Consider the following 15633-nt stretch of genomic DNA (forward strand, 5'->3'; position numbering starts at 1 on the left):
GCATCATTCTCCTTAATTTTGCATGCATAACGCCCAGCAGGACCCTATATGGGACATTCCACTGACACTGTGGAAGGCCAGGGCACAACTAGGAAGAACAAAGGCAGGAGAGCATCCTGGGATCACGTCCAGGGCCTGGGCAGGTAAGGGGTCCAGCAGAGTAAGTCTCGTATCCTCTGCTTCAGGTGTGAGGACTCCGCAGTCTGCGGGGAGGTGCAGTGGGGCCGGCCTGAGCCTGGGGGAGACACTGCCCCCTTCAGGCTCTCCTTACCACTGCACTGGCCCCTAATTCCAGGCAGGAAGCATGGCAGCAGAAAGAAGTACCATCGAAAAAGGGTCCTATTTTAGTTCCATTTCAATTCTGGGAATATTTATTGAGTCTACTCGGGGCCGAGTGTGGAGTGAAAACAGGCACCGCAGCTTACCAGTTGGATAAATTATGAAATTTATTTGTATTTCGCCTTTTAAAAGCCAGAACATAACAAATTTCACTTTCTGGAAAGTCATCTTATTAGAAATACATGAAGTGCACTTAATACAAGGAACTCAGTTTCCTGGCACCACCAGTGAGACAGACGCATGCTCTTCAGGATGATCTCAGTTCAGGGAGGTCTGAGTGAACGCCTCAAAAACTACCGTGAGGAAGCAGACCTTAGCATCTAGGCCACCCCAAGAAAGAGCACATCAGAAAAAATTACTTTGTCCCAAAGGGCCCCCATCTCTGCTGGTCACCAGGCACCCGCACTTCGTATTGGCAGGCAGGGAGAGGCCCATGGCAGCAGCGGGCAGGCCCAAAGCCCTGTCACTTGCCACCTCGGCCACTGGCCAGAAGAAACTTCCCAATCAGACTACAGAGGTCAGATATGCAAAAGCAAACCTAAATCCAGATGCCCTTGGGGAGACCAGAGAGAGGTTCTGCTCCTGGGGATGTGATGGCCAGCCCAGCCTGGTGAGCTGCTGCCAAAGGAAGTTTCCAGGAGACAGTTTCCATTAACAACTGCTCACAGGAGAGGCTGTGCCTCTGACAGCGTCCTGTCAGAAGAGACGGCTGTGGTGCCCGACTCCCTGCAGCCCCTCTGAGAGGAAAGAGATGCTCAGTGTGACCTAGGGTGACAGATACAAGGTAGAAGGGCTGGCACCCTCTCGGTCCCCGAACCTCCTCTGCCTCATTCATGTAAAGACTCCTTTCTGTGCCTCGAGGACGAGAATGTAAGTAGGCTCCCAAACAGAAAAGTAAACATGACCCAGTCATTTGAAAACACTTCATTAGTTTGAAAATCACAAGGAAAAAGCTATGGTCTTTGTCTCTCTTAGCTGACCCTCTTCCCCTCTTACGGAGAAATGGAGTTTAACCTAAGTTTCTAACCTAGACACACTTATTTCTACTAAGAACACGTGGTTATACCTCATCCTAAAAAGGCACAATGCAGGCATTTAAGACTGAACCAGTCCATTCTAAGGGTGTGCAGGAGTGGCAGGAAAACATCACCAATCAAAACTTCCAGCATCAGACCACGCAAACCCAGAACATTCACCCCAGCAGGACTTTTGAAAGGTGTGCTGGGAAGTAACTCCAGCTTCTGGCAGCTGCTGCCAAGGACCAACGAACAGGAACTCCCTCAGCGCAGAAGGAGCTCCACCACTGATCGGATGCACTGCTGCCAGAGCCCACACACCTCAGGGACCAGGAGGCGAGACGCTTGTCTCATTTGTGCTATTCATGACCCATGAAAGGCCCTGGCTGGCTCGGAGGACCTGAGAGATGAACGCTGGATGAGGAACAAGTGTGAAACAGGGACAGATGGAGAAGCGGGGCTCTCTTCCGGAAGAGGAAGCAGAAGCTCCGAAAGTAGCTGAGGAGCAGTAAGACACGTGACAAACAGGGTTAACAGCAGGGGGAGAGCCCAAAGGAAAGGAGGACTCTGAACTGGAAACCTGCTTCCCTGTTAAAAGTGACCCTGTCCTAATGCCAGGGCTCACTTCCAGGTCTGCTGTATATTTAAAGTTTCACACATAACACATAATGGAAGCTCTGGAACACGAGACGGACAGCAGAAGCTCTGCTCACTGATCGATGATGGAACGCTGCAACACCTGGTTTATCATGTCCTCTTCATCGACTTCGTAATCCTAGGGGCAAAACACAGACACAGCCTCAGCCCATTTGCAGCTGCAAAAATGTACTTTCTGTAGGAGAAGCAGGCCAGCCGAGCACAGGGCCTCAGAGACGGCTGCCAGGGGCCAGCTCTCAGCTCCACAGCTGGCCATGCTAGCCGCGGACCTCTGGGCAGACTGCCTGACCGACCCCTCAGGACCTCTGCTGCCTCATCCTGACGCAGCTCCCTCAGACAGGGGCTCTGAGGACCAGCCAGCACCCACGTGGGCCTGGCACAGACCAAGAGCTCCAATGTGGAGTGCACTGTAGTGAAACCAGCCTTTCTAATTCAGTGAGGCCAGGTTTTCTATCCGTTATACTCATCTTTACAGCATTACCAAAGATGACAGTTTCACGTCTGAATTTCAGACACCGTATCAGACCATGAATAAATACTCTCTATGACAACTTAGGGAGGAGCCATGCCTTCCTTCCCAGTCCTATAACACAGCCATTAAGACTGAATACTCTAAAGTTCTAACTTGACACTTACATATATAAATAAAAGGTTATTCCAAGCAGCTGGCCAAATTCATCTATCACTAGAATGCCAAGACAGCAGTGTGCCCCTTTGAAACCACACAGCTGTGGGGAAAGGACACAAACGCAGCGACTGCGCCTGGCCAGTGGACGTGCTTTGTGTGGCCTGAAGTACTTTAAAAGATAAATACGTTGTATTTCATATGAAATGCTGCTTTCCAGCTTCTCAGGGTTGGGGTGGGTGGCAGAGACAGGCAATACTGTGCCTGCATTCCCACATGACAACAAGCAGCTGGAGCTGATGGCAAAACAGTGGGCCACACACAGTCCAGCCTGAAAATCCCACGGGGCCGTTTCCATTTCTTGCCTGGCCCCATGGACATCTAAGCTTAAGAATCCCAAATCAGGCCCTGGCCGGGTAGCTCAGCTGGTTAGAGCAATGTCCTGATACGCCAAGGTTGTGGGTTTGGTTCCAGGTCAGGGCACATAAAGAATCAACCCATGAATGCATCAATACGTGGAACAACAAATCAAAGTTTCTCTCTCATCCCCTAAAATCAATGAAGAAAAGTAAGAATTCCAAACCTGGTTCTATAACAAGTAGAAACTACATATACCAAAAGAAAGCGGGCAAAAATTGGGGGAAGAAAGATAACCCAGGAGCAAGCTGTCACTGTGTCTCAGTTTGGATGGCTGGTCAGTTCATCTGTTCAGTACCACTCAGGGAGTCTGTGGCCATTCACCTGGTTCAAGGCCACACAGCTGCCTTTCCAGGAAACCCACCGCCTCAGTGACAAAGCTCAACAATGGGGCCTGTGGTCCCCCAGGTAAGAGGAGGGAGGGCAGGACCAGAGCCCGGGCTCCACTCACCACAAAAGTGTCGTAAGAAAACTGGTGCCGCCGCTGGATGTGCTCGATGAAGTTGGCGCTGCGGTAGTTGGGGTCTCCCCAGGGCATCGAGGCACATATTGGACAAACCTTTCAACAAAAAAGCATGGTCTTAGGCGCCTGACGTCTGAGCTGACGCGCACCCTCTGTGGCTGGGGTCTGGCCCCCTCTCTTCTAGGGCAGCTGTCCTGGCACACCAGTCCAGGGCCAAGTCACTCCCTCGTGTGCACGTTCACATCCCAGGAGACACTGTCAGTCTCCACGTGTCATTTGACTCGTGAAACACACGAGGGGTAGGCACAGGCTTCAGCCATGATACCACCCTTTTCTTATCACCAACTGTGGTCAGAACAACATGTCAGCCCAGCGGGGGACGAGACTGCAGCACACGGAATTATCCAAGATACAAAGAAAACTGAAGGAATGACAGATGAGCAGTGTCCCAAGGAAGTTAAAACAGGACCTTATGTGCTACTTTTTTACAAGTAAATCCTTAGATGAAGGGCTCAGGCTGAAAGCCCTCCAACAAGGGGCTGGTTTGGGCTTGCAGACTGGAGGTATCAGGAAAGACGACGAGACGTGAAGGGCGTCCCAGAACAGGAGCAGCAGTGGCAAGGAGAAAGGGCCAGGAGGCAGCACGACAGGCGAATAGCCGGACAGTGAGCGTGGCCAGAAGGGGAAATTCACAGAGATGGACAGAGGAAGCTGGGGTGGGCAAGAAGCAAGCATAAGTGGTCTGGCTTAGAGATGGAACCCTACCATTTACAAGAAAGATGGTGACGAAGGGGGAAGGCAAGAGAGGAATCTGAAGCGGGGGAAGAATCCTTGAGCAGAGGAGCAAGGTAGGCGCCTGGAGCTGGGGCACAAGCAGCACAAGGGACAGAAGAGAAGGTGGCTTCCAAAGGCAAGTGCTGAAACCCTGACAGGTACAACGTTCTGTAGTGAGGGAGGAAGAGGGGTTTCAACAGACACAGAACAACCACAGGGATTTCAGGAAGCCAAAGGAGTGGGGGGAAAGAGAGAAATTAGGTTGCAGGACCAGATACCAGAGTAGTTCAGCAATATCAATCAAAATTATAAGTACACTTAACCTCCGACCAAACTGATCCACAGCTAAGAATTTATTTCACAGACAGATATAAACACAGGCAGAGATACATTAAAATTTATGTCAGTCTTTTAAAATTTACAATGAAAAACTTCAAATCTACAGAAAAGTAGGTAATAGTCTGACAAACCAGCCCTTTTCCTCAAACACCTAGATTTAAGTTTGCCACACTTATTTCAGCAAAAAGGAAGCACTTTAAAATAAAACTCATTTCACCTCTAACTATTTCAGTACAGTCCTAAAACTAAGTATGTCCCTCTACAAATACATCATCATCATTCCACCTATCAATCAACAATAATTCTTTACTAGCATTTAATATCCCGTCCTCAGTCAAATTTCCTGATATCGTTTGGGACTAACCTTTACGTTCATCAACAGGGACCAACTAAATCATGGTAAAAGTAATGGAAAATTGTGAAGCTCGTTAAAAGAGACAGATCTACATGTACTGACGTGGAACAGAGGCCAAAAACAAGAGTTACAGCCTCTATATGATGGGCTGTCATTTGCATGAAGAGAGGGACAAATAAGGGGTCCTTCTCCACACACGCAGACTACGCCGATGCCCACGCGCACGCCCCACAGGCTTTTTCTGATGCCATGAAGGGAGAACTGGTTCAGGGGCTGGGAATCCAGGTTCCAGTACTGGCTCTGCACTACCTAGCTCCACGACACGGCCAATCCTCTTAACTTGGGTGGCACAACGGTTTCTTATTCACGTCTAAAAATGAGTGCAGGAGAGATGGTGGTAGGAAACAGAGCATCTCTATCATGTTACTTAGCATCCGTTTTAGTTTTCACAATTACCAAAATAGCTGTGCTTCTCTGACTAACTTCAGAACGGAAGACGAGCAGTGGGGGCAGGTGCAGGGTGTGTGTGTGTGTCTGTCTCTGCATACTTGCCCTTTCAATTAGTAATTAGTTCTCCAGCACCACCACTCAAAGCTCTTGAAGGAGGAGCTGAAAACTTGGCTTTGGGGCACTTTATCTTGCCCAGTGCAGCCAAAGAATATGTACTGTGCATCTAGTTTGGAATCACAGGGGAAGTAAAACAGTAGGTGCGATGACCATCCCAGGTCGGCATCTAGCTGTAGAAACTTCCAGAGTTCTCTACATAATAAAGATATGTTAGAAAGATGAGTACTAGTATCAAATAATAAGGCTGTTTCTTTTTGAGTGAGAATAATTGATTCTTTGTGACTCATCTCCTGAAAGGCTGACAGGCCACCATGGTACGGTGTTTTACTTTCATATGGTGTTTATTTCCATTACACTAAAATGGCAAGTGGTAACGTAATGCATTTATCATATCCAAATGCATTTATCATATCCAAACATAGAATAAATTACAGGAACATAAAAAAGAACACTGGGAACGACTAATGGTGTAGATGAAAGTAAAGAACTAGGGGAAGGGGCTGGAGAGAGTTTGTACAGTTCACTTTTTACAGCGAACTGATTACATGCAGAGAACAACATTTTTAAATTGCCAGGAGGTAACAGAAAAAAAGGACTCAGGGAGATCAGCTGGGGTCACAGAACACAATGTGGGCAGGGGTGGAAGCCAGACCCTAGAGGAAGTAAAGGAGAGGGTGCAGGAGAGACAGCAGCAGTCAGAAAACTGCCAGCTAGGGGGAAAAAGAGAAACCGAATGCAGGGGGAAGAAGTGCTGACTCAGATACTCCTCCCACCAATCAGACACGGAAGACCCAGGTGTGTTCCAAGGAAGACAAGAATAAGGAGCAGGTAGAGAAGGTGAGAGAAGAAACGTGATGAACCTTGATGAGCAGGGAGTCTTTCTCCGGGCCAGGCCCGTCTCGTCTCTTTGCTCGGACCCGTAGACACAGGTAGAGAATAGTCAGACTAGGAAAGGAGTCATTTCCTCAACACAAGAGGGAACGGTAAGGACAAGCTGCAAGGACTGCAAACTCAGGTGCTAACAGGAACCAGGCTGGAGAGGCACAAGAGTAAAGCAGACCGGGTATAAGCCCAGCCTGTCCAGAGGGGGCAGCAACTGCCAAAGCCAGCCGACTCTTGCCAGAACTTCTAATTTCTCCAATGCAGAGTATCATGATTGGAAATGTTCTGATTTTTAAAGGTGAGGGAAATTAAAATGTGTACGGGCCTGACGTATCCCACAGGCTGCAACTCTGTGACCTCAGAGATAGATCAGAGATCTCCTGAGATAGAAACAGGAAGAGAGGGGAAAGAAACACACACCTGATACTTTGAACTCAGTTAAAAGCAGGATCCAGTGTTATCTGCAGGAAGGGTGAGAACAGCTCACGGCGGGAACTGAGGCAGAGAACAGCCATCAGAAACACCGCCTGCCGAGCAGCAACAGGGTCTTCCCGCAAACGGGGTGCACGGCGGGCCAAGCCAGCCCAGTCCCCCAGCATGGGAGTTGAGAGAGCAGATGGAGAGGTTCACTGGTAGAATCTGTTGCAGGGCAACGGTAAGAACCCAGGGAGCCCAGAGGAAAAAGTGGCTGTACTGACCAGTTTGGACTTGACAAGGAATTCAATAAAGTCAAGAGATTTAAGATACTCCTGAAAAGGCCAGCTGGATCTTAAGATTTCCCACACAGAAATAAAGAATTGCCACAAGGCCTAATCCCATCAGCAAATGCTCAGGAAAATTACAGTTCGTGCACCACCTTTTACAGCAATGGAGCCAAAGACTGCCCAGAGAGCTAGGCACACTGGTCAATAGAAACAGTCTGAGATAAATGGGAAAGCTGAAACAAACTACAGAGGAAGCTGCATTAAGATCTAGTCTGTCAAAAAGAGAAAAAACAACGCTAGTCTGTCAATCCCAGGAAGAGGGAAAGGTGACACACACTGCTGAGACTGACCAAATTCAGGCCCCTCCCACCCCCGAAAAAGAAACCAGCTCTGACCAGGGCAGCTCAGTTGGTTGGGCACCACTGTTAAAAAAAAGAGAAAGAAACCAACCAACCAACCCCCTGTGGGTCCGTGATGATTAAATGTCAAAGGACTGATAAGCACTTTCCTAATACTTTCAGCCTAAATTCGCTTTCTCCACAACTATGAAAAAGCTACTCTCAAAAGGAAAAAGGCAGCAGCTTTACAGAGGAGAAACGTGGTGGACACCAAGGAATCCAAGTTGAGGACACCAGCAATGGGACCAACAGACATCACGTGACCCCTAACGTGCCACCTGGAGGACACATCACCATGGACCATCCCTGCATCTAAGCATGAAGAAGCAGACAAGCCCAATGGGGTAGGGAGTATATGGGTGATAAATGGTGATGAAAAAAAAAGCAATAAACAAATAATTAAATTTAAAAACTAGTACAATACTTTGCAATAGTATGAATTAAAAAAATGATCACAATTATTGTCATTGTTTCTTAAAAAAAAAGAAAAAAAAGGTAGACAAGCCCAAATTGAAGGGCATTCTACAAAACAATTGGCCTGTCCTGGTTAAAAATGTCAAGGTCGGGAAGACAGAGAAAGGCTGAGGACTGAAGAGATTTGACCACCGAACCAATGCAGATGCAGGGGGAGGGGCCGGGGAGACTGGTGTGAAGGACATTAAGAATGCTGGGATTAAGCACGAATTCCACAGCGATGTCAGACCGTCTGGATGCTACATTTCCTGAGTGTGACAGTTAAACACAAAAAAGTAATTTTTCAAAGCAAATGCTCTTGTTCTGAGGAGATGGATGCTGAAGTATTTAGGGGCCAAGAGTGATGACATCTATAACTTATTCTCTACCAGTCAGCAAAAATTTGTATGTAGAAAGTATAGTTAAGCAAATAAGGCAAAACGTTACAATCTGAGAACCTAGGTGAAGTGCACGTAAGAGTGTGACTTTCTTGCCACGAACACATTTTTCTAGAAGCCCCTCTTACCACAGCCTTGGTGTCCGTGCTGTGGGACAACTGGCAGTGCTCCACAAGCCCTTCCTGGTCGAAGTTCTTCTCAGGGCAGTAAGGGCACGGGAAGGTGTAACGGTTTGGGACATTCCTGCGGGGGGGAAAGGCAGAAAAAAAGAACGCCACTTCTGTGAGTACATGCCACGCAACTTCAGCCACTGCACCCTCCAAAAAGGAGCCAAGTTCACTGAACGGCTATGACAAGGACTGTGATGACTACTTCAGTGTCAGGTCAAGTGTTCTGAAAATGACTTACCAGCACAGCTAGTATCTGACGTGAACATCAGAGAGGCCTTCTCGGCACCACCCCCACAAAAACACCTGCGTCGGCTTTAGCCAGCAGAGCGATCACACCTCCACTTTCTGAAACTCACACAACTCAGCCCTGAACATGCAAAGCGTTCCATGTCTTTGTACCAAAAGATGACCTCGACCTAAAGGAGTGATTGAGTCATGTACCTTGGCTGAAGGGATGCGTCCTTGGTGGTGGCCTTCACACCTTCCATGATGTAATTCTGGTATTTGGAACAGGTAGCCACATGGGCCCGGATCTTGGATAGGAAGAACTTGGAGAGGAAGATTCAGAGGCCACAAGTTAGTCAGGACCTTGTACCAGGCTCAACATAATCCCAAAGCAAGGGCAAGATGAAAACTAGACCTATACCACCCTGGCAAACAATTTCACCAGTCCTCTGGCTGTGCTGAATCTCTGTTTGTTGCAGGGTTTCTGTTAAGATAAAGACTGATGTGCCCTGACCTGTGTAGCTCAGTTGCTTGGATACTGTCCGGCAAAGCAAAAGGTCATCGGTTCAATTCCCAGTCAGGACACATGCCTGGGGTTGCGGGCTGGGTCCCTGGTCAGGGAGCACATGTGGGAGGCAACCAACTGATGTTCTCACACATCAGTGTTTCTCTCCCTCTCTATCTCCCTCCCTTCCCCCCTCTTTAAGAATAAATAAAATCTTTAAAAAAGAAAAAAAAGACCGAAGTTTTACTTGACCAAATCAGGACATCTGCTTCCACTCTACACTAACTCTCTTAGAGGTCTGCATTACTCACAATATGCTCTCCACTCACAGACACAGTCTAGAGCCAGGGAAGTCTTTAAAGTTTTTCCTATTAGCATTTAAACTCATCTCCTCACAGCAAGCCAAGAACTACATTCCATTATGCGCAGCAGGGAAAAGTGGCCATGTAAGCGAAAGGGGCACAGGCTAGTAATCCCAGGTAAAGTACAAGTCATTAGACTGTGACGAATGGTCTTCAAAAAAACCCTACATCTGAATTCTGTTTCTTCTACAAAAGCTAGTCTTTGCAATATAGAAAGAGACAAGAAAACCTACAGAGCGCTTCACCACAGGTGTTCTGGAAAGGAAGAAGACGTGGAAGGAAGGAACAGAGAGGGGAGATACAGGGAATAAAAACATTTTTGAAGATACACCGCAATACAATCACTAATCTTTAAAATGGAGAAAATCAAAAGCATACAGAAAAGAACCCAAACTTCAATATTTGAGCTCTGGCTTACCAGGATGCTTCTGTCTTACCTCCAGCTACAGTATCTGACTTCAAGCTGCCAACCAGAGCTCCCGATTAACAGGGACGGAAACAGCCCCGTTCGGGACTGTGCCCACCGTGTACCCCCCCACCCCGGGCCAAATCACTCCCACAGGAAGGAGACGTTGAGGTGTACCCACTCTATGGCTATCTGGACCACGGTGCTGGACTGATGCAACTCACGTGCTAGGCTGTCCAACTGTCCCTTAGTGAAAAAAGTTTCAATGTGAAAAAAAGTTGTAGAAACATACATTATGACTCTACTTTGTAAAAATCCTATCTCTGTGTCTGTCAAAGGGCAGAAAATACTTCGCAGCCTTCTAAACTGAACTACTTTAAAGAGGTAATCTCTGGAGTGGGGAACAAACCTACACTGTTTTATATTTTTGTATTGTGTGGAATTAACAAAATCATAATGATTTAAAAACCAATAAGCCTATGTATATCTCTTGGAAAACAGGAAAATATTTCTCTTTTGCAGTTATAGTAGATGTTTAAATATACTTGGCTGTAACATGATCATACAAAAAGAACATGGGTGCATTTCCAATGTTAGGTCTTGCTATTATAACCCGGTATTTCATATTGACTTTTGTATCCTGATTCTTCCCTGTCAAGTGCTAAAAAGTTGATTAAATTTTTTATCTGTAATGACCCAGATTTTCAAATCTCCTCTCAGACTAACTGCAGCAGACAACTTTTTTTAATCACTGATTTAGTTTTATATTAAAATATTAAGAAGTATTATTCTTTCACTATATTCTAATTAAAATTCTGCATAATGCTTTGGAAAAATGGGTCTTTTATAGAAAAAAACGAGATGAGTGATTTTTATGATCTTCAAAGCTAAAATATGTAATACACTAAGTCAACTTAAACCCAGGAAGGTCACAAAATGACACAGCACAGCCACTGCCACAGAGAACGAGCATGCACTCGTGCTACTAGTCGTCTGGTCACGCTCTGACTCCAGACCCTACGCGGCGACAGCTCTGCGCTTCCCCCATCTCATCACGGACAGACTGACTCTTCCGTTTTCCTTCCACATACATTTTTACGGCAGCCATGGCAAGAAGTCTCTGTGCTCTCAATCTGCCGCTCGAGCTCCGCGGCTCGCTCGCCAGGTGCCAGAGGGCTGCGGCACACCCCACAGACTGGCTTCTTCGGCTTCAGACATTCCTGCAGGCATGCAGAGCAAAAGCTAGAACAAGACACACAGAGAACCCGAGTCATGCATTGTGCAGACAGGACAACAAAAATGGATACACTTTTAAAAAGACATCAGTGAATAATGGGTTAGAGACAACTTACTCCCTAAACCTCATTCAAATACTGAGTCCTCCTATGCCAGAAAAATGAGGGTGGGGAACGGGTGCTGCAAAGAACAGGCAGGTCCAACAGGAGAAACAAAGGCAGACTACTGGGATACACCGCAAAAGGAGGTATGGTGCAGTCTTCAGACCTTAGCCCCCAGTACTGAGGAGTCTCCTGCATCTCGCTTTTTCCTCAGTGAAATGGAGAGAGTAGTACTCACCTCTAGGCGTGCTGGGAGACCCGTGGTACAGGGTCTAGCACACTGGACATGCACCACAAACAGGGGCTGCTACCGTTAGAGGGGAGCGCAAAGCACTACGAAAGCACAAATACGAGAGCAACTAGTTGGGACCTAAGGACAGGGCTGGGAAGACTTCAGAGGCAGCATCTGTGAAAGAACCTGAAAAGACAGAGTCCAGCTGACAGACAGCAATGGAGGAATATTCCAGACCTTTAGACTTAAAAACTCATGACACATCCGAGGAATAAAAGTGTACCACTTTTCCTAATCAGCAGTAGGGACCCAGGTGTTTACAGCAAGGTATCAACAAGACCAAATCCAAGGTTTAGAAAAATAACTCTGGCATTAACATAGACAACAGAGTTGCTGGTTTAAAAATTTTTAGGTGAGGAAAGATGAGAGGAAACTTGAAGCAGAAACCAAACAGATGGCTAACAGCCAAGGGTTGTGAGGGCCTGACTAAGACAACAGAGGATGATGAGCTCAGGAAATGATGCAGTAGGACTGGTAACTTAGAGTTTGGAGAAGAAAAAAAGCAAGCCGCAGATGGCCGGGCTTCTATCCTGAAGCCTGGGCAGGTGGTGATGCTGAGATGGGGTACACAGAAAGAATGGATAACAAGGCATGAAAACACCCAGCTACCTATCCAACCTGAGAGACTTAAGGCAGGATCTATAATCAAAGATAATCTGCACATTGGACAATTTTTTACTGTCTCTAAGAATTTTCTTTCTCTTGGTCATGAAGCTAGATGTTATTCTCCTGGGCAAATTCTAGACCAGGAAGGGAGAAGGGGAGGGGTCTACTGACTCGCCCCTGAGGGCACAATGTTGAACTGAGCTAAGTCCCTGTCCTCGTAATGCTTCTGTTCCAGGGTGGAGAAAATCACAGATGTCAGTTTCAGTTAGTGATTAAACAAACACCCGAGGAAAACGGAGCAACGAGATCAGCTGCGGTGGATCACAGAAAGCTTCCTTAAGGAGGGAACATCTGAGCTGAGACCTACAGTTATAAGGAGAGCGCAACACAGACCTGGATGCAAAGCGTTCCCACAAGGATGACACCAAGTGCAGAGGGTGTCTGAAAAGCAGAAAGGAAGATTTTTGGGGCCCTGAATCATGCCCAACAGAATGGCCTGCTTTCAGTTTCCATTTCCTACGTATGGGCCTCTTTCTAGTTCAGCTCTCTCGATGCTCCGCCCTATTTTTTTACAGTGCTATGCAGAAAGTCCCTGCTCCTGGGCACCCAGCCACCTGCCCTTCTCCAGCTGTACTCCACTAGACTGGAAAAGGATATAGTCATTTAAAGCTTGAAATAAAGTTTTATAAAAACCTGATGCTCCGTCCAGCCGGAACTGCAATGATGCTCAAGTTTCCAAGTACAAAAGTTAGCAAAAACCAACTAGGCAGAACAAAAAGCACTTGGCTGGCACTAAAGGAGACTCAAGAGAGGCACTTCCATGTGTTTTCAATCAACATGGAACTGATGAACACATGGAACTAGTATGATGAGCACAGAAAAGAGTCAAGATTTCAGTCCTAGTACTGACCCTTGACCTCTGACTTAGGAAGGTTCATCTGGCTCAAGAAAACCTTAACTTTTGCTGGGTCAAGATTCTTTATTCATCCTCCCCCCTCCTACAGGTCTGATTCCTAATACCCTCCCTTTGCACAATGAATTTTCAACCTAGTCTGAACATTTGCTGAATTGTGAACTCTGAGGGCAGAATCACCTTATTTCTTACTATGCCCCAAGAATCTGGCACACAGTGGGCACACAAACATTTAGTCTGTTGAACGTAAGATTGGAAGATGGATGCTCGCTGTGCTGGGCACTGGGGACGCAGACAGGGCAAAACAGACACGGTTGCTGATCGTACGGCCCTAACTTTTACCCTGTGCAAGAAATTGGAGGTAATTTAAGTGGGGATGGTGACAGGGAGGTAACAAATTGGGACTTGAAGTCTGAAAAGGATTTGGGGTAGTGGTGAGGGAGGTGCAGATGGGACAGGAAGCATCCTAGGCTAACTGAACTGCAAACAGAACAGCTCAAAGCTAGAAAGAGCTTCATGCCCAGGCTGGTGTGGCTCAGTGGACTGAGCATCGGCCTGCAAACCAAAAGGTGGCCATTCCCAGTCAGGGAACATGCTGGGGTTGTGGGCCAGGTACCCCAGTTGGGAGCTCGAGAGAGGCAACAAACCAATGTTATCTCTCACACATAGCAGTTTCTCACCCTCTCACAAAAAAGTAAATAATTAACATCTTTGGGGGGCAAGGAGAAAGAGCGAGCTTCCTGTACTTGAAGAAGCAAAAAGCAGTCAACATGGCTGGGGAGCTTTTGCCAGGTGCCAACTGTTCTCTAGGCTGGCAAACAGATGCCTGCGTCCTTCCGGGAAGAGCCAGACAATGGTGAGCCTCAGGACTCTCACCTGCAAAACGGCTGCAGGAATGCTGTAGAACAGGTGTGCCTACTGCCCAGTAAAGGGGTCCTAAGACCAAATGCCAAGGCGATGCCCATGATATGCATTGAGGGTGGCCAGGGAGCAGGTGGCCAAGTTCTGTACAGTTCTTTCTTAGGTGTGTTTGTTTTTGTGGCTAATGGAGCAAGGCTAAGATGCAAATTCCGCCAAACTCAAAACACCTACCCCAGCCCAGGACCGGTACTGACATTTTCGCACACACCTCCTGTAGTCGTTCGTCCCAATGTCTATTTGCAAAATGTGGGCCATGGAGGCTTAACTTCAACTGGCATGAAACACACTTGCACCCAAGTGAGGAGGAATGACAATCCCTATCTGCCACCTCTGAACCCCTTTCACAGTGAAGGGCAGACTGGTCAGACTTTTATCAAGATCTCCCTTTTGTTCTTTTAGTCTAGCTCAGCGTTTCTGCAACTTCAGTGCACATTAAATTTATCCGGCAGAGCTGGCGACATGACGCCAGATGTGCTATACTTCAGGGGCGACGTACGCACTACTCAAGGGAAATTGTGGCTCTCGAGGGCGGACTTTGGACCCCACCTAACCCCCAGAGGGGTGTGACTCCGCTATCACCCCCGGGAAGGAGCTGACAGGCCGCCTGAAACACAGCAGGGGCTCATCATCAGGGCGGGACAGTCGGGAGCGAGAGGGGCGGGAGACGAGCGCCCAGACAACTTCCACGAGTCTTCAGGAGCCCGGAAGGGCCCCACACAGAGGGCCCTTCCACGTCGGTCCTCTTACTCCCGCCCGAGACCCTCCCACTCCGGGCCTCTCTCCTCGACTCCATTCCCCTCCCAGTCAGGCGCCCCCCGCCCAGGGCCGGGCTCGCCGCTTACACATGTCCGCAGAGCACCCGCACCGGCTTCTCGTACACCTCTAAGCACACGGGACACGTGAAGCGGCCCAGGGGATCGGCCGCCGCCGCTGGCCCTGCCACCGGCGTAGCACCCTCACGATCCGGTTGTTGCGCCGCCATCTTGCAGCCAGGAAAGCAGCGTAACGGCGACGGCCAAGGAGGAGGAGCCTGAGGGGCGGGGCAGGGGCGGCCAGCCAGCGCTCGCGAGGGGCGGGGAGAGGGCGGGGCTGGTGGGCGGTGTGGGTCTCTAGGGGCGTAGATTATGGGCTGTGCACAGGACCGGGGGCGGGGCTAGTGGATACGCTAAGCCACTTGGCATCCAGAAGGGAGGGAGGAGAGGCCGAGGGGAATCTGGAAAATGTGGAAAATGGATCAAGAGATTGGCAAAATTGGAGCCGTCTTTCTGCTTAAATCTAAATAGTAAATTTAACTCATTACTATTACTTAGTATTTAATTATGCACTATTACTTAACATTTCTCTTCAAAACGAGTTGATTTCTTTAGACTTAAAGCAAATAAAAAAATTGAAAACAGAAGAAAATATAAATAAACTTTAGCAAACAAATTTTAAAGGGAGATTTTATATCACTCCTGAGCTACAAGTAGAAAACCAGTATTGCCTATCTCTACAAGAGAGCTGTAAAAA

At 47.8% G+C, this 15633-nt stretch overlaps 1 protein-coding gene across 1 annotated transcript; it reads right to left on the reverse strand.

Moving 5' to 3' along the window:
• Nucleotides 1-428: 428 nt before the first annotated feature.
• Nucleotides 429-15128, reverse strand: RNF114 (ring finger protein 114). The gene is made up of 6 exons (XM_053926732.1): nucleotides 14967-15128; nucleotides 11147-11297; nucleotides 8999-9105; nucleotides 8516-8630; nucleotides 3506-3613; nucleotides 429-2130 (listed from the first exon to the last, which is right to left on the reverse strand). The coding sequence occupies exons 1-6, from the start codon at nucleotides 15104-15106 to the stop codon at nucleotides 2065-2067; spliced, it is 687 nt and encodes a 228-aa protein (XP_053782707.1). The 5' UTR covers nucleotides 15107-15128; the 3' UTR covers nucleotides 429-2064.
• Nucleotides 15129-15633: the final 505 nt, after the last annotated feature.

Source organism: Desmodus rotundus, chromosome 6 (genome assembly GCF_022682495.2).
Source record: "Desmodus rotundus isolate HL8 chromosome 6, HLdesRot8A.1, whole genome shotgun sequence".
NCBI classification, from domain to species: Eukaryota; Metazoa; Chordata; class Mammalia; order Chiroptera; family Phyllostomidae; genus Desmodus; species Desmodus rotundus.